This window comes from Plectropomus leopardus, chromosome 19, assembly GCF_026936395.1.
Source record: "Plectropomus leopardus strain MGB_pleo_1.0 chromosome 19, ASM2693639v1, whole genome shotgun sequence".
NCBI classification, from domain to species: domain Eukaryota; kingdom Metazoa; phylum Chordata; class Actinopteri; order Perciformes; family Serranidae; genus Plectropomus; species Plectropomus leopardus.
In genome coordinates this window covers 19,621,389-19,643,687 of record NC_142194.1, presented here as the reverse complement: position 1 = coordinate 19,643,687, position 22,299 = coordinate 19,621,389, and the positions used below count along the sequence as shown (strand labels likewise).

At 39.9% G+C, this 22,299-nt stretch overlaps 1 protein-coding gene across 1 annotated transcript; it reads right to left on the bottom strand.

Moving 5' to 3' along the window:
• Positions 1–2,164: 2,164 nt before the first annotated feature.
• Positions 2,165–22,040, bottom strand: LOC121958591 (cilia- and flagella-associated protein 337). The gene is given in 18 exon segments (XM_088069778.1): positions 2,165–3,050; positions 4,738–5,018; positions 5,700–5,836; positions 8,743–8,954; positions 9,056–9,204; positions 9,901–10,040; positions 11,140–11,324; positions 12,957–13,106; positions 13,415–13,888; positions 14,573–14,764; positions 15,622–15,810; positions 15,973–16,110; positions 16,205–16,251; positions 16,376–16,547; positions 16,641–16,763; positions 18,336–18,482; positions 19,267–19,513; positions 21,579–22,040. Coding segments are annotated over 17 exon segments (3,033 nt in total). The 5' UTR covers positions 21,650–22,040; the 3' UTR covers positions 2,165–3,050; positions 4,738–4,758.
• Positions 22,041–22,299: the final 259 nt, after the last annotated feature.

Genomic DNA, 22,299 nt, shown 5'->3' with positions numbered 1-22,299 from the left:
CAATGCAAGTGAGTGAGTGTTTGTGTATGTCTCTCTGTGTGTGTGTGTGTGTGTGTGTGTGTGAATGTGTATAGCTGCATGTCCACTTATCATTCATGTGTGAGTATGTAAGCTGACTGCCTTTCTTCCAATTTGTTTTTGGCAGGAAGATGGTGAGTGTGCAAGTGTAGATTTACAGGTTTAAAAATGTGTGTGAACGCGTGACTTGCCTTGACATCTGAAGAAGACGTGGAGACAAGCTTCCCTCTGTCATCTTCCAACCTGCTCATTATGTAAAGTCCACTTTCACTCCTCCTTCATCACATCAAGTCTCCTCTCCTCCTCCTCCTCCTCCTCCCATCTCATGGCATCCCTGCTTAAAACTTTCATCCTCTTTGCTCCTCTACTATCTTTTCTGCCACTCTGCTTCCTACTCTTTGCCTTTCCCTCGTCTTTCCTTTGCCTTTTTCGCCACAGACCTTCAGTCTGTTTCGCTCCAGGCAGAAATTCCCAGCTGCACTTTCCTTCCTGCTGCAGTTTCCCACACATGAATCCTTCACTTTTCTCCCTGTCACGCTGATCTACAGAGAGACGCAAGTTCAGAAAAAGGCAGTGCTGGAAAAAAAAAACAACAACTTCTTGCACAACTTCAAATGAGGAAACATGCAGGGAGAAATAACACCTCCCCTCGTTCACAGGCTACCTTTTCTTTACTCTCTCCCTCGCTGATTCCTGTGAAAACATGCAGTGTATAAATTACGATGGCTGCTTGTTGCCCGGTTCAGCTCTAAAAGCCTTAAGCAGCTTTATACCGAAGCAATGAAGACCTCGCAGGGCATTTCCCAGCCTGCATCTGCGCTGTTGTCGCTGTGGAACATCTGTCGTCTGTTTGTGTGTCTTGTTGTTGTGTGTGTAGGTGTGTGTATGTGTGTGTGTATAAGTCTGGCAAAATTACGCCTGAGTGTCTGGGAGTTGTTCTCCAGGGTGTTTTAGCATCTCTAAAGAGAGAACAGGCTGAAAGAAGTCTTTGCTAATGTTGGAAATTAGTGAAAGGAATCTTTAGCCTGCCATTTAGCCAAATTGTAAAAGAGCTTCTGTTTTGCCTACAGACACACACACACACACACACACACACACACACACACACACACACACACACACACACACACAGGCTAAGTGAGTGACTGCTTTCTGAAAGTGTTTCTGCAAGTGTGTTCACATAATACAGATACAAAAACAAAAAAAGAGGCACTTTTGTTCTTTTGACCAAAATGCATGGCGTAAAAAAAGAAAAATCTGTTTTTAGACCAGCAGAAACCACATATTTCATAACTGAATGAGCTTTCCATTTGAACTTGCTGTCAGTTGTATGTGTTCTCTTTAAACTGTAAATTTAAAAAAATATCCCACAAATAAAAGTTTCACTGACAACAAACTGAGAAATGTATGAATATGTCATTTGGTTTTTATTCCACTGCACAAAAAAAGCTCAAGATAAATACTTTCATTTGACAAAGTAATAAATGTCAAACTATAAGTGTTCATCCGCAGACAGAGGATATTCCTGATGACACAACACATTTCAGCAACGCTATGTTGTCTTGCAGATGCCTGAGGAAGCAAAAGTGCAGTCTAGATGACTTGCCCTGTTTGTCCCAGCTGCGTCTGTTTGTATTTATCCCCGAGAAACAAACCCTGCCATCTCCCCCGCTAAAACATCCAGACCGGTGCTTAAAATAACCAGGTTTTCAGGGATGAGCAGGCAAGCACATGCAAAGATGTTGCAAAATCGAATATGGAAAGACAGCAAGTGAAAATAGGGCATTGAGTTCTGCGTCACCAATTTGTGCAATTCAGCAGACCTGTGATGATACAGCATACAGGGTTGGGCTGAGATAAATGGGTGAGATGGCTCAGTTGTCTGTCTGTCTGTCTGTCTGAGCGACCCAGAAGTCTCAAATATCATGAAATTTCACACTGCTGATAAAAATACAACAATAGGGGTATTGTGAAGCTGCTGTTTCACAAATACAATGTACCACTATTTATACATATCCCATGTCATCATAAGCCAGTAATCTGTGTATAAGACAAGTGTTTGGGAAGGCTAAGATCACGTGACCAGTACACTGACAGGAGAAAATAAAAAGCTGAAAGCGGTCCCACAAGGACACAGTTAAGGGGCATGTGATATATTCATTTTCATGTGTGTTTGTCCAGTTCCTGTTTTATTTTGAAATATTTTCTCAGTGCTCAGTGCTAATTTTACTTCCTGAGTTTTTCCGCCTTTGTTGATCACCTCATGTGTTTCACCTGTGTCTTGTTTCACTCACCTGTTTGTAGTAAGTAATCAGCTCTTGTGTATTTAAGACCCAGTGTTTCCTCCATTCAGTTGCCAGATTGTCATTGTTGCTGTAGTGTGTTCATGCTCACCAGCCTTTTTCTTGTGTTTGATTCCCTGGTTTTTGATTCTGCTTGAACATATGGACTTTGTGTCTTGCGTGATGCCCTGAACAGATTTTTATGCCTTTGCTGACTGCCCTCATGTGTATCACCTACGTAAAGATTTGGATCTGATAAACTTGTAATGGTGTTAGGTGCTTTTCTCTGCAACTGAGTCCAAGTTTTCTACTAAGTCGTTAAATATGGAGTGATTTCAATCTTCTCATCTAACTCTTAGCATAGAAGTGTAGGTCTGTTTCCCAAAATGTCAAAACTATTCCTTTAAAGTAAAAGAGACCAAACATCAGGAATTGTGAGCAGTTTGGAATTGATTAAAAAGAAAAAGATGTGGTGCAGTGTATATCACAAGCTGCTCTGAAGGGGAAATACTGCCGGTACAGTATCCATGTGACACATTTAAACAAACATATTCAATTTACAGTTTCATGACAACTTTATGCAAAAAAAAGGAAAAACAGCATTCATGTCTACATCTTCATTTATATCTAACTGGACAGGTAGGAATCTCACTTTTCCTTCCACATGCTGTGAGCTGAGCCTTTTGCTGCCAGTCAAACACCGATACCACACCCAGGGGATTCTGGGTAAATCCTCAGTGGAAGCATCCCCTGGAAAAAAAATGTAAAAAAAAAAAAGAGGAAAATGAAGAGCAGATTTTTCAGCTTTAGAAAACAACTTTTGTAAAGATGGAGCAGAGTTTATAGAGCAGCAGCAGCAGCATCAAGGCATTTCTGAAACTCTTGCTTCAACAAACATGTAAAGCAGTCAGATGAATCAATGGAAGTCTTTTGAACTTCCTGTCTGACCTCTCAGCGGTCAGTCCACAAAAATTGGCGGCTACAGGAATATCAAGGCCACGAATGCACAGTGTGGTAGCAAAACACATAATATAAAAGGACAAGGTCACAGATGGGAGAAGTAAGCAGAGAGAGAATGATGAAGTTCAGATCAAGAAAAAGATTTAGAGCAGTTAAGATTAAGAAAGAACAGAAGAAAGTGGAGAAGACATGCATTTTCCCATCAGATGTTTCTAAAATAGAATGGCAGTATCCCTCTATTTCTTCTTTTTACCCCTCTTTCATTATGCCCTCAGATTCATTTTTCTGGACAACTTCAGCCTGAGCGTGGAGCGCTACAGCCACAGCCGGGAAGAAAGGAAGTGGAACTGCGCCCTCACATTCCTCCAGAATTGATCGAGCCTTTTATAGTCGCGTGTGCTAACCAGTATTTTTATGTTGGCAACTACTGGATGTCCACAAACCTAGACAATAAACACTCCCACTATAGAGCATTTACATAATACATTCAAAGCTAAAATGCCACTGTCTAGGTCATTTTATTGAATGTTCAGTAGAAAATCAGTCATTACAGCAGCAAAAAGCAGAGCATTTTGAAAAATAAAGTGAGGCTATAACTTTTGCTAAATCGCAGCCACTTCAACTCTCAATGTAGCTTTATAATAGCACAAGTAGCAAAAACTCAGAAATTTAGCAAACTGACTTACTTGATCCAAGTTCGCTCACATTAGCCACAACAAGCCACTGGTCATATGAGACTAGGTCAGACTGTAGCAGCAATTCCCAAATTATTTTATTGAGCAAAGGTGGGTTTTTTTCCCCCATTGTTTAGAAGTCGAGCTTCTCAAATGTGAGGAGAAAAACAGCATCATTAATTCTTTAAAAGTTGCATACTGTTGTTTTAAATGGTAACTGGTATAAAATGTTGGATAATCTACAATCAAACTCGCGTCAAATGACTCTGCAATCGTCAGGGGTATTTATCGCCTCTGGCTCCGATCAGCAGGGAATACAACACCCAGGTGAATGTGCTAATTTTAGCTCCATAACTGTTAATATGTAATGACCACCACCAATAATCAGCCCCCGTCTCCACATAAGCAGAGTGCAAACATTGATTTAAAAGAGTCTGCACAGAGTTTGAAAGAGAGACTGAATAAGTAAGAGATATATAAAGAAAAATAACCACCATAAAGTTTCACAGACTTCTGTTCCTACTACTGTTTAGTGTTTACATGTGGCTTGACCGTGAAATTGAACATGACACATCAAAAAAACCCAATCACAACAACAAAAAACCCACACACAGGAAGACATACTTGTCTGCAGCAGAGACATGCACACTGCTCTGCTCTACTGGCAGTTGGAGAGCAGTTTATGGCTCATTCTTAGGGGGTATACTTGTGTTTAAAAAACTGCATGCACACACTAATTTTGATGAAAAGTGAATTTCTGTGTTTTTTCAGTAGGAACAGAAAAAATCAAGCATGAAAGTCACCTGCAGGTCGAAAACAGCATATCAACAGTGATTGCTGTCACGAATGTCATCAAATAGATGTCTCCTCTCTTGACACGAAGCTACTGTCTGGTAAAAGTCCTCAAACAGATACTGACACACACAGATGAAGGATTAATGTACATGCACAGAGGCAGAAAGGAAGTTAACTAAGATGAGAACAACATGTGTTTACACTCATTGGCTGCTGATTGTATGTTTGCAGGTTACCATGGGTTGCTGGGGTTGCTTGTGGTCAATCTCAGCTGGACTGGTGGATAAAGCTTAAGTAGAAGACAGGAGACATCATCAGTTAATGTGTGTGTGTGTGTGTGTGTGTGTGCGCGCGTGCGTGCACACATAACTGTGTCTGTCTGGGTGTGGTTGCTAAGAAAGCACAGCTAATCGCTTATTTTGGCGAATACTGAGTAACGGGCAGACAGTGAAAGGAAAGTGTAGGAAATGTCTTGCAGACCCGCACACACAGACACATACACATACACAAACACACACACACTAACCTTGAGCATTTGTGCAATTCAGTTTTTAATTTTTTATTTTTTTTTACAATCTGGCCTGCATCTCTGGAGCAGAACATTGCCCAAATGTTCCCAAGCTGAGCTCCAGACTTCAGAGGAGGAGAATGTGAAGAATGCTCTGACTCTTCTCTTCATAATGTGGTGAAATTGGACATGATTTAATCAGAGTATCAGGTTTAATTAGCTGGGAAGGCCATCCCAACCTGTACGTTCAAACCCTTTTCTGCAGCAGAAGCTACACACACCCGCACACATGTGTAGAGGGATTCTGGCAAGAGTGGTAATTACGGGAAGGGACATTCCCAGTACACAGCCAAATGTGACTGGAGATGGACTGGGTCAGGGAGAGGCCATGTGTGTCTGTGTGTGTATGTGTGTGTGTGTGTTTACAGCACCTCCAAACACCTGTTTGCACTGAATGACTACCTTCAGAACAGCATTCCTGCTGTGAAGTTTGACCCCTGTTGTTGGGGTGAAGTGCTTGACTTTTGACGTTGTAGAACCCAGTTTTTTCACTCTTGGTCCTCTCCTCTGTGTCGTCTTTCAGTTTCCTCTGTGTCCTCCTATGGATGTCAGAATCAAAAGACATTGCTCTTTGCTGAAAGGAATTCACTTGTGCAAACACAAAGCTGTTTACTTTAGATTAGACAGGTTTCCCATTTTTGTTCGTTGCTGAACCAGACAGGATCCTTGATCTATGCTGGATGATGTTTTGTCACAGAGTCTGATATCTGTGTTACTGTTTGTTGTTAGATTTGATTTAAACCAGAGCTGGTCTCCATTTCTGTGGTGTAGTTGGCCTGCATTTGAGTACTCTGTGTGCTCCTTCTCTGTGTGTGTGTGTGTATGTGTGTTTGTGTGCTTTTAGGACTGCTGTCTTAGTAAATCAAAAGTGATTACGATTCCATCATATGTAATTGTACACTGATTAGCTGTTTAAAAGGCATCTGAAAGTTTTGAAACTTCTGTAGCAATGTGAGAATGTCATAGCTAATGCTTAGCAACCTCTATGTTTATGACAACACCTTGCACAGTAATGCATATGTGGAATTCTTTTAAGCAAAAAGCAAATTTGGGATGTTCACATTTGCTAATGCATTGTAAAAACATGTGGTAATGTACAGTATTTACTGATTACAAGCTTATTTCCTTTATTGCTTGGCTATATACTGGACAATACATTGCCAAACAAGTCTAAAAGTGTACAGCCATGCAAGCAGCTCAGGCACATCCAATGACTGTATATAAAACTGAACCCAAAAGTGAAGTCAAGAACTCTTGATTTCCCCCTGGTGGTTGGCTGTACTATAGGTAACAAACCCCGTCCCCTCTGTGTTAGCAGATAGGATATAGGCCTCACAAAAAAAAAAATCAAAGAAAATGTTATATAATTTTTCTTCAAGATGGTTTCTGTCATTTTACATAGTTACCACTGTATGTTCAAGTGTTTCTCTGACATGTTTGATTTCAATTAGTTATTTGATACTATGAAACAGGGGAGTAACATCATGACTGACAGTTGTGTGTGTCGATTGGAGCGCTCACAATTGATGGCACTGCTTGCAATTCAGTAGGATGTGTATAGGGGCGGGATCTCGTCATGCTCCAAAAGCAACAGATGACTGTATCCACTATATTTTGGATTCATTTTTGCACCATGGGAAAAAGTGGAGACACATTGTCCATCGTTTTAATAATTGGGCACAGCACTTTGAGACTTATGCTAATGTCAGCATGCTAACATGCTCACAGTGATAACCCTGATGTTAAATCAGTATATTGTTGACTACAGTCTTAGTTTGGCATTGTTAGCATGCTTACATTTGTTAATTAACACGAAAACACAAAGTACAGCTGAGGCTGATGGGAATGTCATTTGCTTTGCAAGCATTTGGTTGGCTGATTGACTGACACCGCCATCCCTAGAGCCACGGTGCTGGCACGACTAAAAAAATGTCTTGAGTTATGCAACACTTATGCAAGAGGTACAGAAGAGACATTGAAATGTTGTCTCATGCTCTGTGGATGGTCTTCCAATCAGATGCCAGAGAGGCAGTGACAGAGACAGAGTGAGAAGAGATGATGCAAACAACATAATTGACTTTAAGACCACAACTTTTTCTCTCTTACTTTCACATGTATATAGGCATGTGCTGACTCTGTCTGTCACTTCATTGTACGTTTTCATCTCTCTCAAACTAAATTACTTCAGAGTGTTCTCTCATTTTTGGTTCATGTTACCCAACATGTGACAAAAATACAGTTGAGCACAGAGCAAAGGCTTTGGGCCAAGCCAGAGTGTATAACCTTTAACAGAACTGAAGTTTCTATTAAAGACTTGAACGTCTGCGGAAAACAAGGGAAGTTTCTTTTGGAGGAAGCACTTAACCATGACGTATTCCTCTATATTAGATTTGGCACAAACCATTTACTGTTGACATCATTACTTGTTTGGACATCTCCTGCACACTCTTTTATGTGTTGGCCGAATTTAATGATAAAATCCCCAAAAGGTTGCCATGTTTACACACGTCAGCCTCAAAATTGGGAGTGCAGGATCCAATTTGCTTCACGGGCTGCATGTGTGCAGTCATTTTTAGCATTTATGGCCTCAGCCATGGAAGAGTTAGCACAATGAGCGACACAGAGTGTATGTGTTAACCCTCGGTGGGTTCAGCAAAGTAGGAAAAGTTCTCCACTGTTGAATTTTTGTCCTAATTTTGACATTAAAAAAAGGCAGTGCTCATAGAGGCACTGCCACTTTTCAACTCCCTCTGTAACTGTTTTTTATTTTTCCTATTATTTCCAGGGTTCCCAAAGAAAACCTGGAAAACTCATGAAATTGAACCATATCATTTTCCAGGCCTGGAAAAACAATGGAATTTGTAAAAATTCTTAAAAGTTCTGGGGAAAGTCATTCAATTTTGTTGACTGTAATCAAACAAATTGTTACAGGAATCTCCAGGAGATAACCTTCCATGTAATGTAACATAACGAATTGATTTCCTGTAACTTAGCTGTTGACATAACAAAGCACTATTATGCTGCACAATATATCGTTTAAGTATCAACTCTGCAGTGTGCGATAGCCATATTCAAGGATGTGCAATGTCAAGTCAGGCAAATTAACTTAAATAACTAATTTGCTGCTTTATACAAGCAGAAAACTTGCACGGTTCTCATTTTCCATGACTAATACCTGCCAGGCCTCTCCCTTTATGACAGACTACCTCTAAATGTGACATATTATGGCAGTGTTTTTTGTGTGAACCAAAATTCTACTATGTGTATGCAGAAAAGCACTGTAACCAGGTAAGTGTAGCAGGCGCAATGAAGTGCACGCTTTTCTGAAATGGAAACTTTTTTATGGGTCCTTGAAAAGTCATGGAAAAGTTTTGAAATTGTGTCCATGAAAATGTGGGAACACTATTTGACATGTACTTCTAAGATGAAACAGAGAAGAGCTCACCTCTGGTACGTAGCTGGGTCACTGATACTCCATAAAACTTCCTGCCCAAAAGAACCCACATGTTCTCCGTCCTTTGTCCACAGCCCAGTAGAGCCGTCAGCTGAGGCTGCGAGGATGCACAGTCTCTCAGCCACCTCAAGGACTTCCACACTTACCAATGCTCTCTCATGAGCCTTCCAGCACTGCAGCAGAGGAGGCCGCTCATAAATCGACTGTGTGGAAAGAAAACACCTCAGGTATAAGGGAATATACAGGACATACTTCATTTTTTATTAATCTACAGCAGCTCAAACACACAAAGACAAACACTCACCTCGTGTTGGATGTCCAGTGCATAGTGACTGATGTCCCAGATTTGAAGCCAGCCTGCTGTGTCTCCAGAGACCAGGATGTTATTTGTAGTCTGATCTGAGCTCAGGCTCATCACACGCTCACCTGGCTGCTCTGGAGCAAAGAACTGGCCTGGTTTGAGGAGGAAAAACTGAATTGTACTCACACAGTTTTCCAAACTTAACAAAACAAAGTTAAATCTTAATAAAAAAAAAATCATTTTTACAGTAGTCTCCTGTAGGTTTGGGCTCCTGAAGATCTACAAGGGCAACATTGCATGCAAACACATCTAATTATAGTTCGATTTTTTTGTGTGTGTGTATTTTTGAGAACACTGTTTCAACTTAAATGTACTTCAGAGACAAATTGCTACCATTTCATGGTATGTCACACATCTCCATATTATGTCACACTCAAATTCCTCTCTGCTAGAAAAATGCACATGCAATATGCAGACCTTTACACACACACAAATGCCCACTGGCTCACTCACACACCCATGCATGCTCGTACACATATGCTGCGGTCACAGTGCATGAATCCCACACCACTAAACACAGATGGGATCTGGAAAGAGACATAGTTGTGGGCTGCCAGGAATGGTACAGGCGGCAGGCCAAGTCAACAGTTCAGCCTAACTGCCACTGCTCTGGCTGTTTGTAAATCCATCTTACAGGAGGATCATTAAAACTGACAGCTGCTCATCAATTGCTTGTTTAGTGCTTCCACCGCCCTTATACTGTGAACTTTATTCTAAATACATGTAATTTTACTTTTTCACCCAGTCCTTCTTAATGATACTCTCTGCATCAACACTCCCCGTCTCACCATAAGTGTGTGTCTGTCCAGCGATGCTCCAAAAACAGAAACAGCCAGCGTGTGATGACACCAGAACACCTTTGTTTCTTAGCTTCCTGTTGCCAGCTCGATGCTGCAGGAACAAGAGACTGTCCACGGGGGGTATCGCTCTGGATGCAAACAAGCAGGGGAAAAAAACAAACAATAACAAAGGATACCACCCACTAAGGAAGCAGTACTCTTGACAAAGGTTTGCTACTAGAGATGATATAGTGTTGCCAAAATGTGCTTTTGAGGTTGTTGGACAGTAATGTTGTAGGACAGAAGAAAAAACAAGTTCTGCTAAATACATCTGTCTTTGTTATTTAGATTTTTTCCCCCCAATCTTTGCCTATTTATGTTGAATAATATATTATTTCCAGCCAGACTTTTTTGTCACTAAAAGTAGTCACTAAACCAAAAAGTTTAAAAACAACATATTGAATCTTTAACAATGCATTGCATTTCCTAAAGTAATCATGTTTTTTTAATGCAGGAGGAAAAATGTAAAGCCTACACTCTCACTCCAAACCAGAGAAGTTGAATGAAGACATTTCAGTCCTTCTTAGATCTTTGTCAGGTCAAAAGTTTGAAAAGATGAAAGCACATATATACCAACGGATTGACAAACTCTATGGTGGCAGGTGTGGTAAACCATCTGTGATTGTTTTACCATCCTGAGTGGATCAGATGGTTTACTATAGCTGCTACCACAGAGCTTGTCAACATGTTGGTGTGTAGTACATATAAATATAGGTGTGGTTTCAACTTTTCAAACATTTTGACCTGACGAAGATCCGAGTAGGCTCAAATGGTTGTTTTCCTACTTCAACCTGCAGAAGGCAGCTACTGTGCATATTTGAACACAATATGAGGAATTTTAATACTTAGCTCTCTCAACCAGCAATGCTACTATTTACCCATAATAATAACTTCTCAGCTGAAAAAAAAGGGTTTAAACAGTTAAGTTACTCTTTAACTTTGCATTTTGGCTGTTGCCATCTTGGATTCTTTGAGCCAGAAATGAGGCCAAAATTGTTTTTGTACCAGGCTGTAAACATGTTATTGCTGCTGTGAAGTTGGGCATTTTCACATGGGACTGACTCACCTAAAGAGCCAGCCTCAAGTGGCCACTCAAAAAACTGCAGGGTTTTTTTTTTTTTTTAAGGCTGCCACTTAATGAAGACACACACACAAACACACACACACACACACAGTTACATTTCTCACCCGTTCTGTGCATGTCTTTGTAAGTGAAGCACAGGTCCTTGCGTCTCCAGCCTCCAGATAATAACCTCTCCATCATGGCTTGCTGTGGCAATGACCCCCAGAGCAGAACACTGACACAGAGCCAGGATGTCTGATTTGTGGACACCGCTGGACTTCCACGACATTTCAGCTCTGACATACAAATCCTGCGTGCAAAGTACAGGTGTAAATATTAAACGACAGCAAAGCTTTTTATTCATTAAAATCCTAAGAAAACCTTTGTATGTTGAAAATCAGCACAACATTCAAAAAAGGTTTTCCAGGAAACATAAAGTGCAGTGCTATCTCCAGGCTCCACTGTGTGTGTGAGCTTTTTGGTTGAAATTGTGCAATTCTTCGCACATCACTTCCCACCATGTGACAGTTTACAAATGGTCTGAAATAACATGAAATTGTTTGTGTTGCCTTGTGGAAAGCAGCTCTATTTCCTTCTCTGGTTTGCTGATTTTGTTTATTCCTCCGGGCTACAGTGTTGAGGTCAGCTCTTTAAAATGAACTATGTGGGAGCTCAGCAGGGTGGACGGCAGAGAAATACAGCTACAGATGTCTTTGATCTCAGCAGGTGCATGTGTAAATGTAATTTACGTCATTAGCTGATATCAATTACCCCTAAAAACAGTCTTCACATTTTTTTGGCCATAAAATGTTTTCTTAAACACCTGGCTCTGCGGACACAGGGCGGCTTTACAATGAGAAACATTATGAACGGGGGGAAAATAGGATTGAGAATTTGCTGGAGAAGCATTAATACTGAATGTTACTCCTGTAGTTAAGGAATGAATCTAACCACAGAGCAGATGGTAGTGAAAGGTTGAGAGGTAAAATGTAACACAAGAATCTGAGGTGTGAAAATATGTGCCTTCAGACTTTTGTCTCACATTGCAGTTCATGCCGGTGTTTATACTGGCACTGGCAATGCTTCATCTTTATTTCCTGAGACCAGAGCGTCAGCATGTATGAATATGTAGGCGGATGTGGGGAATCTTTTTTATGCTCTGAAACATTCTAAACAATACTAGCAATAAAAAGAAGAAGGTGTTTTATGTAAATAGCCACGTTCTTAATAACGGCTGTTAAGTCAAGGTCAACTGCATTTGTCCAAGTTTCATGCATGTGTCCCTGAAGTTTGTTTTTTCCTCAGATGTGCCAACCCTCAAGAGCAAAAGTGTTTTTTGTTGATTTTTTTTGTTTCATATGACAAAGATAGTCCTTAAGCACACCACTACCTCATTTTCACATTTTTTGCTACTATTGCAGGAAATAATAACTCAGTTAGCCAAAGTAGTGAGATCAAAACAAACTTGAGCTCTTGGCAGAAACCTTTTTCTATGGTTTGGTGTTATTGTTCATCCATAATTCATATATGTTTAGTTCTTTCAACACTGGATTGTGTTGTTAATGTGCTAACTGGCTAATGACAATCTTTAGTTTTCCCTTTTGAATGACAATTACAAAGACTGTTGCCTGCTGGTATGGAGAGTTATTTCCTCTTATGCTGGTGCAGAACATATTGGTTGGCTGTCAGTTTAAGTGTTTGCTGTATGCTCATGTGCAACTTTTTGGCTGAGACACAGGCGACATGAGTCGAGGCAACAGTTGGCTTTCGTCGCTGCTAGTTCTCTGATGTCAGTTTGGTGTGTCTGCGCCTTTCAAATTAGTTGAGAAGACTTTAAACTTTTAACCTGAGAGGGCACTGGAACACAGCTTTTCAGCCTGTGTTATGTTACTCTCTGTAAAACTACATGTGGATTATCAGTTTAAGGCAACATTATTTTTACCTTGGCAGCTGCAATGTCGTACTGAGCGATCCTCTGGCTCCACCCCACAGCCAGAAGCTGGTTGTCATGGAGACAGGTCAACGCGGTGACCTCAGAATTGGTGACAGGCTCCAGTTTGTGCAAGTTAAGGCCATTTAGTAAGTTCCACACCTGCTCAGGGAGTGGTCTTGTCATTAAAAAAAAATATTTTAACTTTCTTTTACACATTAAAAAAATTGTCACCTTAGAATTATACTGTTCCAAAGTTTTCCATTTAAAATCATAAAAATTATGCATAAATATCTAAAAAAACAAAAAGTTGTCACAGAATAACAATTTATGAGTAACTCAATTTTGACAAAAATGTTGGATAAAACATTGCAATTCTAAGGTGATGAAATATTTTCACAAATTTTGATGCAACTGCTTTAAATTCACAATATTTTTGTACAAATTGAAAGTCAAAAGTGATATTCCACCTTAATAGTGCCATTGCAAGCCCCAGTGATCAGTCTTTTGTGGAGGGAGTCTAGTGCCATACAGGTGAGCTCATCTTCTCCATGAGCATTTAGGATCTGAAGCCGCCTCCTTCCCGTCTCCACGTCCCACAGAGACATAGATGAATCGACATGTCCAGTCACCAACTCTCTCAGGGTAGAGTTGTACAGAGTGCAGGAGAGGGCAGGACCAGGGTGAATTTTTGGTCCACGTTCTCTTCCCTCATCTGTCAACCATCCACCCCCTCCTCTTCTCACTTCAGACAGGTTGAGCAGTGCCAGGTAATCTTTGCATCCCACCACTAAATGAGACTGTGTCTGCTCGGGAAGAGGAGGGCTCAGCAACAGGAAAGGGAAGTTGCCGTGTTCTGGGGTTCGGCCTGGCAGCTGGCAGGGAAACTGCAGGTGGATGGTTTTCAGACAGTGATGGCTGGAAATGTCCCAAACCCTCAGCTCCTGGTAAAGGACATATTCAGGTTATGTTGTAATAATGATACACAAAAAAAAAATCCCAAATACAATTTTATATGATAAATATCATCCTGGTCAATTATCGGGGCCGATATTCATCATTTTGCCGATTATCTGTATCAGTTTTTTATTTTATTGATCGTAGATAAAGTCAATTAATGAAATAGTGTGCATATTACACTCAACCAACACCAGGGAAGACAGTCTGCAATGCATGCAAAGAAAGTGTCAACATGGGTGGAACTTTTACTTTGTAAAACCTCAGGGAGCTATTTTTATTCATTCATATTTTATTTAAATTCTCAGTTGACATTACATAAAAGTTGCAGGGAACTTGCTGTATATGATGTTGAAAGATTCAGTTTTGATTAAACATTTGCTAAAGGCATTTAAACAAAATTTTGTGTTGAAGTTTGTTATATTCCAATTTATAAATTTAGACCGAAATATTTTCATTTTTATTGTAAATGCGTATGGGTTTCAAATATAGGTCTCATTAAATACGAATAACTGGTATCGGTATTGGCCCTGAAAAAACAATATCAACCAACCCCTAATAATAAACGAAAAAAAAATTGACTTATTTTCTTTTTCTTTTTCTGTTTTCTTTCTTTCTTTTCTTTTTTGGAGGCCAGTTCTTTGTTTCAAGCTTCATATTAAATGACTCACAGCATCTCTGGAGTAGCTGAAGATCTGCCCAACAGGTTGGTAGATTGCAACATCCAACACAGTGGTGCGATGACCCAGCAGCGTAGCTACGGGACGTGTGGTCACAAATCGAGTCCACAGTCTGACTGCTCGGTCACGACCTCCTGCGACCATTAACTGCAGAGACGCGTTGTAGTCAAAACATTTAGCTCCCTGTAACGAGACAGAAACACAGAGATGGTATACAGACTATGCTGCTCACTTCTACTAATACAGTTCAAGTTAGCTGGTCTTATTATTCTGAGTTTTTTTTAGGGTGGCCTCATTGTTAAAATGTCCAGACAGTTAATTGGAGTATAAAATGAATTTGCTCATTCAAAAAAAAAAAACCCATTGTGAATAGCAGGAAGCATCACCACCCAGTTTAATAACGTTTTGTGCAATTACTTCATTTCTCCACAGTCAGTGGCAGTGTCTGCTTCTGTATGCCAAACAGGAGTCAATTTTAGAAATAACTCCCGTCTCATATTGGCTTCTCTAGATAAAACTGTCTGGGGTTAATTCACTGAATGACTTATACACTATTTGTATTTGCCACATAAGGACATTCATACACAAATTTAAAGGCGTGAAAGTTGATTTTGAAACCATGACCCAAACTTTTACATCAGGGTCACCCAGACCAGAGTACTGTGACCTCCATCTGCACTCCATCCAGATCAAAATTGGATAACAAAAATCATTACTCTCCCCTTTTGTTCGTTTATTTTGTCACACGGTGACAATGTTCATGGTGGAACAGATGTCTGGAAATAAACTTCTCATGCTTAAAAACATGCTTTATATTAATGAGCACTACACAACAATATGCAGAAGAGATCTGTGATTTTGAGGCCCCAGATGAAAAAAAACATTGAGTGCTTAAACCTGACTTTGTGGACTTTGTGTGTTCTAATCAGTTCAGCAATTAACCCTTTAACACCTGGATTGATATCCGTTTTCTTGTGCTGCATTCAGATGCCTTTCACAAGCATTTTAACATCTGAAGCCTGAGAAAATTGGTTTGTTACCTGCTTAAATTTCCAAATATAAGGCTGCTGCCTCAGTGTCACATTCATAAAGACCACAGAGGTGGTGTCGCTTTCTGAAGATGTCATGATGACGTTGGCGTCCGGCTCAAACATCACTCTGTTGATTGGTTCCTGGTGGATGTTTGGGATGTGACGGTAGGAGACCATGTTGCTGTGTTCACTGAGGTCCTGTTGTCACAATGGATAGCAATAATTGTTAAAGCGTTGGAGTGTATATTGGAGTGTAATCATTGATCTTTAACAGCTACACTGTTTACTACTGAGGCCTGCGTGACATTTTTCTCTGCAACTGGCTGAGCAAAGTAATTAAATTGACAAGGCCAAGCTTACTGGGAAAAAGATCCTCTGCGGGCCGTTCTCTGCCTTGGATGGCTTATTGAAAAGCCCTTTACATGGATTCAGAAACCACATGAGGTGGACTCCTCCTCTTTCATCCCCCAGTATCAACAGGGAGGGTCGTTTGGGACACTTGGAAGGAAAAAAGGAATTAAAGTGATGAGTTTTTTTGATTTGGGGGTGGATTTGTGATGCTGAAAAGAACACCTCAGAGGAATAGGCTTACCTGATCATCATACCAGTAACAGAGAGCAGTCGGAACACTACTAAACCCTTGGGGCAATAATGAGACAAAGATTTAACGCTTAAAAAAATATGATTTTTGAACAGTGACTGATTTTTATTAGTGGCCATTTCAGTATAGTAACATTTAGTATGTGATAGCAATGAAGTATACCAAACAAGTGGACATCCTCAAATAGACTGCCCGTGGAGATGTTGACAAAGTGTAAGTCCCTGCAGTCAGTTGCTACGGCAACCTTGTGAACGTTGCCCATAGAGACGGCATCAGTGGTCCAGCCTCTGAATTTCCTTGTGTTGGCCACTTCCTCTGTTGGGTCTCCGGCAAGCTGCAATAAATAAGATTAAATATAAAAAAGTGTGAGTGTGAGCGAGTGTGAAGTTCCATGTAGATGTAAAAGTAGTACCATGATGTCACTCACCCCTAGAGTTTTAAGGATGTGTAGGCTGCTGTTCCAGACAGTGATCTGACCTCCCTTACTGACACTAATATAGCGGAGTGGAGGAGGGTGGGAGACAGCAACCACACGCACTGTTGGCTCCCGCTGCAGAGGAAGGAGTTTAAGTAAAATTAAATTTTAAAAAAGGCCATTGGAGTAATAAAAGTATTACTTTTAGAAAAAAAATATGCAGAGGAAGAAAATAAAAATAGAAAACTGAATGCAGAAAGATGGGAAAATGCAGCTAATAAACCACACACATATGCTGCAGGCAACTTTTGTTCAGCCTGCATCACAGCATTTATATATTAATTCTTTTACTTTATGTTATGTATTTATATTTATGTGGTGAGCTGCTTCCATACAGTCTGTGGGTGCTCCTCTTTCCAGTTTGTGCAATCATGTAGCACTGTTGAACACAGTCTCAGTCCTTACTCCTCCCAATCCACTCCCCTAATCAAGGTCTGACTATATAAGGCCCTTGTTGGCAGGACCCAGATTTTAGGCTTCCTTGGCTTGCTAACATTAGTCTTTCCTCACAAGCTAACATAGTTAGCATAGAGTATTACTTTTGTGCTAAAAAGTGCATGGCAAGTTAATAACTGTGGTTATTATGGTTTGTAAATATATAAATTGGCTTTTTCACATGTAGTTGTGGTTACTAATGTATAGTTTAAGAATGTTTTGTTTTATTCCATAGAGGTTAATTGTCAGGGACTAAGTAGAGATACAAAAACCTTACTTGCATTAAAGGAACAGTGTGTAGGATTTGGCAATTTTTGTCAGTGGTGACCACTGCAGTTTGCAAAATGTTTAAATTTCTTCTGGTTACAATTCCTCCAGTGTTCATTGTTCAGGAGGTTTTACTGGAAGCTGAAATATCCCCAGAGGTCTCTTCTTCTCCAAAATGAATTGAAACAGGTAAAAACACTGAATACAGCAGTTTCACATTAAAAATGAGTGTTTCATCAACACTGTTCAGCTTGTTGCAGATGGGACGCTGTTTTTCTCTGATAAACTAAGATCCAGATGCTCAGGAAGTTTTTATCAGGTTCCAAGATATCCACAGTGGTCTCTTCCACTCCAAAACAAACAGACCTAGTGACTAAAACCGGTAAAAAATACCAAATAAAGGAGTTACATGTTTAAAAAAAAAATCTGTTTCTCTGACACTGCTTCTTGCAAAGGGGCTGCTAACTATGGCCCTGTCTAGAGCCAGTGTGTGGTTAGACCTTTCTAGGCTACCGTAGAAACATAGTGGTGCAAGATGGCAGACTCTGTGGGGAAGACCTGCTCCCTATTATTGGCTCATTCTGATTGATTATACACAAAACAATAGGCCTACTTGTTATATTATATTCCATTTCTGCCAATATCTCTCCTTAAATCCTACATACTGGACCTTTTAATTTAGCTGATGTCATACAAATGGAAGCGATGCTGTGCGATTCTGGTATTAGCCAACTTTACATCTGCATTCCTTGAACAGCTATAATGGGTGCAATCTGTTTTTACCCAAAATGACAGTGGGATCTGTTTGTCTTTGAAGAAAAGCTTTACTTTTGCCACCTCCATTAGGCCTTTTAGTGTAATTTTCTAAACACGGGAACATCCAACAAAGATGCATCATTACCTCTCACTTCTCATGTTACCAGATACGGGCTGCTGGATTCCTACCTTGTTATGGGAGCAGTGTCTGATCTGTGGCTGGGAGTCTAGGAGAGCAGCTCTGGGAATGGAGGCTCTGTCTCTCTCAGTGTACTCCAAAAGCAGATAGGAGCAAACCTGCTGCCACTTTACCTGCCCAGTACAGCTGATATCTACCTGGAAATGAAACCGCTAGAATAGTCACAATGACCCTACATCATCATCTTCAAACACATGTGATGGCACAGTGAGTTCGCTGATTTATACTAAACACTGATCAGCCACAACGTAAAAACCACTGACAGGTGAAGTGAGTTACATTGGTAATCTTTCTACAATTCAATGTTCTAGTGGGAAACCTTGGGTCCTGGTATTCATGTAGGTGCCACTTGACACGCACCACCAACCAAAACACAGTTACAGACCAAGTACATGCCATGACACAGGACCTCCAGGGGTGTCCTGTGGTGTCTTGCACCATTGGGTTGGTGGCAGATCCTCTGAGCCCTGAGGGTTGTCTGTGGGGTAGCACCAAGTCCCACAGACGCTAGATTGGATTGGGATCTGGAAAATTTGGAGGCCAGGTGCAGGTTTTTCTGCATTCAGATGCCTTTCACATGTATTTGAACCTTTGAAACCTGAACAAAAAAGTTTAATTCTCTTCAATAACATGGGAAAAGGCAAACTGCTGTCATGTAGTGCTGTTGCTATGACAGGGAGCTCTTGGTCTGCAACTGTGTTTGCATAGGTTGAGTACGTCAAGTGTCATCCACGTGAATGTCAGGAGCAAAGGTTTTACACCAGAACATTGCACTGTATCAAGATAATCCATGTTTTTCAGTTCGCTTGTCAGATGTTTTAATGCTGCATTGATCAATGTATAATATACCTGTAAAGGTCCTGGCTGATGTGCAATTCATTTTTATCAGTATTTTATCAGTACACATCTATTTCTCTTTACCTCACTGAAGAACCTCTCTACCCATGTGTCCTCAACATCTGGACCGACCACAGACCTCAGAACCTCCCGAAACTCTTCAAACTTCATTCCACGCTCTTCATTTCCTCCTCTGTTCCTTCCAGTCCTTCCTTTCAGCCTGTTTTGGAGTATCTGTGCCTCCGCTTTTGGATGGGTAAATGCATTTCTCAGTAGCTGCAGGTGCTCGGGGCTCAGTTTCTCAGCAGGACTGACTCCACAGGCTGGATCACTGCAGATATAATCATTTAAAGGAAAATGTTAATTTGTGCAGAAATTGGACCGTTTTTTCCAACTTACTCACGTCTTGCATGTGCAGCTGGTCCAAAACATGCAGGGCATGGGCGTTCAGTAGAAAGTGAGGACACTCTGGCTGAATTTGAATTAAGTACTTGCAACTATTGTTTTATAGTTATTGTTGTATTGTAGTTTTTACTTTACTACATTTATCTGACAGCTGATGTTACTTTACAAACTATAAGATTTTTGCATAAAAATCACGAGAATAGTTTATAAAATATGTTTTGGTATTAATTAAACTACCCAACAGTTTCTAGAAGCACAGCTGCAATTATTAGTTGATTGATCAATCCATTGATACAGAGAATTAATCGCCAATTATTTTAATAAACACTTTGATGAAAAGTCTTTTTTTAGCATTATATTGGATTTTTTGAGGTTTCTTCTTTTTTATTTTGAGTTTTAGAGTGATTTTTGTCTTTTACTTTTGGTCTTTTAGAGATTTTTACTTTCAATAATTTGAGTAGGCTACATTTCCCTGAATATACTTACTTTTACTTAAGTACCATTTTCAAAGCAGGACTTCTACTTGTAACAGAGTATTTTCACAGGGTGGTATTAGCACTTTAACTTCAGTATGTACTTTTTTCATCACTGGCTATGTAAGACTGAAGTGAAAGATTAATCAGCCAAGGACTATTTTGTGTCTTAGCATTACTCATCTTTAATTTTTGTTAACGAGTTTTGACTGCGTATTAACTCAATCAGTGACTGGTTTACAGCATAAATGAATGCAGCGCTCCCAAGTGGCAGCATCAGGACAACACACTGCTGTTCAAAGAATCTGTCTTTCAAAAATCCCTTATGATGCATACTTAAATGAAATATACTATTAGTATCTGGAATATATGCAAACTGAACAGTAGCTCTACCATGTGTACTTGGTAAATGTGGCAGATGGGGAATAAGTTTTATGGGATGCTTTTAAAACATCAAAGTTTTCTTCACCAGCAGCTCCTGTGTGGCCCTGTTGCTCAGGGAGACTGCAAACTGAAACAATAAGTCACAAGTCTCAGCATTGTGAGCTCTTTTCCAGGTCCTTCAGTACATGCATGAGTGGTCCTTTACATCATGCACATTTCTTACCAATGCTAATGGAACCGTAAAATAATCAAGTAATAAAAGTTGGCTGAAAAAGAAGCGTAAAGAGGCTGTTGTATCTGAAAGAGCTGGTGAAGCTGTGTTGAAGGGTGGAAAAAAATCCTTGTCAGTGTCCAAGTGGAGAAAATATGTGAATGTGAATGAGAGAGATGCAAACGAACAGCTTCACAGAAGGCTTGACTTCTTGTATTGTTGAAGAATGATGGAGTTGTGGGTAGATGGATGAAGAATGAAGATTGAAAGCAACATTTTTCACAGTGATTTTTTTTTTTTGGCAGCAAGAGATTAGAAATCATAAAATGGTATGATATCATGGCAGAATATAATAAGGTACGGCTTAAATATCAAATGCAAAATTAACAAACAAGCTTTATATGCACAACAGGCCAATACTCAGTTAACACTATAAAATCTGAGCAAAGTGCCTAGATTTCTTTCAAAAACATGGTCAGAAAGCAATAAAAAATAATCCCTAATTTGCAAGAAATATGTTCAAAAAAGTGAAAATTACCATTTTGTTTAAATGGGAAAAATGGAAAAAGAAAAAAAAATACAAAAACAAACAAGGCAAACAAGACTTGGAAAATGTGCTTAAGAATTAAAAAACAGAATTCTGTGACGTGTTTCTAATAATGTATTTATGATTTTAGAAAATCATTACTGCATTCATCTAATTCTTTGCAATTTGTGAAACATTTCTTATCTACTTACGCATTGCCTTTTTTTTTACATTTTTGAAAGAAATCACACCAATTTGTTCAGAGCTAAAAGATTTAATTACTTGTGAAAGGCGCCTGAAAGCAGCACAAGAAAAGTGATGCTCCAGGTTTCAAAGAGTTTATTTACAGTGATCAGTTTATATTTATCAAGATAAGAACAAGACAAAGGAAACTCACCAAAACCTGCTGTGAGCCACTTCTGTCTCATAAAGCACCCATGGAGTTTTCTTGATTCTTAAGGTATCCATATAGATAAACTGAGCTAAACTGACTAAAAAAAAACAAACCTGTTTAAATTTTTCCTTAAACGAGATACTGCTCCATCCTTTCCTGTTGGATCTTCCAGATTTAATCCAGATTGATCAGCATTTCAGGCTCTTTAGATCCAGATCTTGGTGACAAACAAAGCAGCACTCACAAGTGCTGAGGCCAATCTGAGATCTTGGCCGTGCTCTGAGTCTAAACACACATGGCCTTTGTCTCCATCCCTCCCTCTGTCCTCTCAGGCAAACCTGACTTGCTCAAACCAAACTTCTTGTCTCCAGACAGGGAAGGAATGTCCACATCCACGGATCAATAAGCCACCAGCCACAAGTGTTTGACCACTCTGAGAGGGCGAAAGTCAACACATCACTGATGTGAAGACCACAGAGAGTTTTCAAAATAACTGAAAGACTGCTGGGGGTAACAGAGCAACAAACCCTACAGACAGGCCCTCAGTGGATTAATCATTTATAGCAGCAAAGTTAGACCCGACCCAGGAGAGCTGAGATTAGCGAGTTTCGAGGAGGACAGTTTAGCTCTTCTAAAATATTAAGGACTTGGCACACATCTGTTAAATTATACTTATACAGAAGTATATGTCCTGTGCAAATAAATAAACAGAGTAAAATAAGTA